This window comes from Pteropus vampyrus, unplaced genomic scaffold (genome assembly GCF_000151845.1).
Source record: "Pteropus vampyrus isolate Shadow unplaced genomic scaffold, Pvam_2.0 Scaffold52, whole genome shotgun sequence".
NCBI classification, from domain to species: domain Eukaryota; kingdom Metazoa; phylum Chordata; class Mammalia; order Chiroptera; family Pteropodidae; genus Pteropus; species Pteropus vampyrus.
The window spans coordinates 205,676-208,650 of record NW_011888833.1 but is presented as its reverse complement, the minus strand read 5'-3'; the positions used below and the strand labels follow the sequence as shown (position 1 = coordinate 208,650).

General features: G+C 38.9%; 1 protein-coding gene across 1 annotated transcript in view; it reads left to right on the top strand.

Annotated features, from left to right (window-relative positions):
- The window catches only part of TEX26 (testis expressed 26), a 19,850-nt gene that overhangs the window by 6,037 nt on the left and 10,838 nt on the right, over positions 1-2,975 (top strand). The window contains exon 4 of the mRNA XM_011360228.1: positions 2,835-2,967. Within this exon, the coding sequence (XP_011358530.1) occupies positions 2,835-2,967 (133 nt within the window). The remainder of the gene's footprint in view (positions 1-2,834; positions 2,968-2,975) is intronic.

Here is a 2,975-nt window from a genome sequence, read left to right as displayed (position 1 = left end):
CTTACCAAATGCCTCTAAATTCTATCTGTTCCTCTCTTTCTTGGAGGAAGCTCGTTTAATATTATATACTCTAAAAGGACTCAGAAAATGAGAACATTAGTTTTACTAAATGTTTTCCAATATAATTTTTTTTTTGATAAAAGGCTTCTGTCATCACATTCTTTAACTATAGTTTTATCAAAATAACTCATATAATTTACACCAGATTTAACTTGTTGGCAAAATCAGTCCTTGTAGTCAAACTAACAAGCGAAATTAGGTTTACTAACTATCGAAATAAAATCTGACCGCACTTCCAGTTCAAAGAACTATTAACGTGCATTTCGAGGAATAGTATGGAAACTACTGATAAATTGTGGAATGCATATTTCAGGGAAGGTAATTAAAAGTAGACATGGAAGTATAAAAATATTCAGGTCTGATACGATTAATAATATTCTAGTCATAAAAATAATGCAATGAAATGTATAGCTAAATAGGTAAGTTATCTGTTAAGTGAGGAGTATGATTTTAAAAAATCTGATGTTTCTTAATTAAACGTGTTCTCGTGGGTGGAGACCTTTGGTGCTTGACTGTAGGGAATGCTTAAATCATAATCATGTATAAAAATCAGAAACAATTTCATCGATTTCTTTAGACGCCAAATCAAACATTTATTCTGCGTTTAAGGAAAGAGAAAATTACATATGGTGAAAATTAATTGGTCTGGCAAGCCAGCACATACTGTCATGTATTATTAATATTTGACAACACAATGTGAAGACTGGCTGTATTGGGGTAAATATTTCATAATAAAATCAGGTTAAAAAATAAGATATAAATACCTCATTGAATGACGAATAGAAAATTCGAAGAAAAAAAAAATCACAAGATTTTTAGGTACCAGTTTTACCCAGTGAGTCTTTAAATCTGGTGGCTTCAGAAAAGATGGCAGTTACACTGGAAAGAATCACCACCGCCACCCTGTCCTGCTCCATCTCCTCAGACATGCTTTTGTTTCCAGCTAAAGATGTATCTTAGAGACTGTTTTTTAAAGCGGAAAAAAAAAAATGCTTACCTTTAAATGTGTAGGGGGAAAGAGACATTTTAAGCATGCTATACTCTCTGCTCTCCTCTGAGAGGCTCCTCCCTAAAGAGGGAGGAGCATTTTAGAATCATTAGGAGATGGAAAAGCAGACGTCGCTCTCGGCCATGCCACTGCAGCGTGGCTGAGCTCAGAACACTCCTCATGTACCATGACACTCTGGTTCTGGCACCGCCCTGCACGCACTCAGAAACCCACACGAGACCGAGTCCCGTGGCTGGCTTTGGATGACGAGGAGAACGCCCTGGAATCTAGGACAAAGGTTTCCTCCACGGGGCGCCTCTCGGGTTGGAGGCGTAGACCCCGGGTGTACGAGGTGTCATGTGCCTTCTTAAGAAACGTGGTGTCGTCGGGGAGTGGGGAAGGGCTGTGGGAAAGGGAGGACCCGCCACCGTGCAGGCTTGCTCTCGGGCAGGTGCCCGCTGGCAGAGGACCCTCGGAGATGGACATCGACGCCTCTAAAGCTCCCCATGCTCTGTCCCCCTTGAGGAATCTTTGTGTACCTTTGATCACTTCCCCTGGATAGAGGACCACGGTCCTGCCTGACCCCACACATCTGGGTGACCAAGTCAAACGGTCCACCATCCAGATGTGTCCTGCTTCCCAGATGTTTGGTTTCGTACAGAAATAACCGGAATCTAACCCAGCCTTCCTTAAAAAAATAAAAAAGTCAATATGAAATATTTGAGATACACACAGTGAAACTCCAGCTGTCACCCAGCTTCTATCATCAAGGACACATAGACACTTTTTATGTGTTTCTTCCTCACGGCCTGGCCACTGGATAATGTTGAAGCAACTGTCTATCATTTCAATTCTAAGTATTTTTCAGGTATCTCTAAAAGTCCTTATGTATCTATATGGACTCTTTAAAAATATATAACAATGCCATTATCTCACCTAAAAAAAAAATCCTTAATAACAAATATAGCCAATCAGAGATCAAGTTTCCCCAACTGTCTCATATTTTTTTTTTTAAAAAAAAACACAGTTGGATGGAAATTAATTCCATTTGGTTATTACATTTCTTGTCTCATGCAATCTATACGTCTCCTTCCCTTGTTTTTTTTTTTGTTTGTTTTTTTTTCCGAAAATTCCTTTGTTGAAGAACAGATTATCGTTCTGGATTTTTCTGATTTCATCCCCATTGTGCCATTTAAAATATTCCCCATTTCATGTAGGTCCTGTAATCTGATACCCCAAAGTCTTCGTCAGATTCAGGTTGGGTATTTTGGCAAAAATATTTAACGGGTGATGTTGAATATGTCCATCCAGAGCACGTGAAACCTGGTGGCCCCTCTTTCTAAGCTGTCAATGGAAACTGCCTGGATGCATTATTTCACCGAGGACTTGCAATCCAGTGACACTCTAATTCTTAATTCATTCCTTTTAGTAACTGGAAGACTTTTCTAGAGAGAAAGTCGTCTTCACCACCTGTGTGGTCATATTGCAGTACTGTTCATGCAGGAGAATACTCAGCTCTTTAAAAAATGCATTTGAAAATTAGTGAAGTTCAGATGTCTATTCCTTTAAATGTCATTTTTAGAGCCTCCCATACTTTTGTTAAGAGCTGTCCTAAGATTCAGGGTTGCTTCTTTTCAGGGAAATCTGGAGATTAAATGATCCTGGCATCAAGTCTTAAAGTAGTTAATTTTTTAAAAAAACACAACAGGTAAAATTGACGTGTGTGTATCATTGTGAGACTTAGCATTTAATCTCTTAATCTAATTTCTGGTCTCTCTCCTTATAGTCCAAAAAGTACCAGAAGATTAGGGTACACCTATTTCCTGAATGACCCTATTTTCAATCAGACCCATTACAATGACGAGTTCACTTGGAAATCGTATCCTAAAGATCTGATCAAAGCCAGGACTTCGAGAACAGTTGGGAG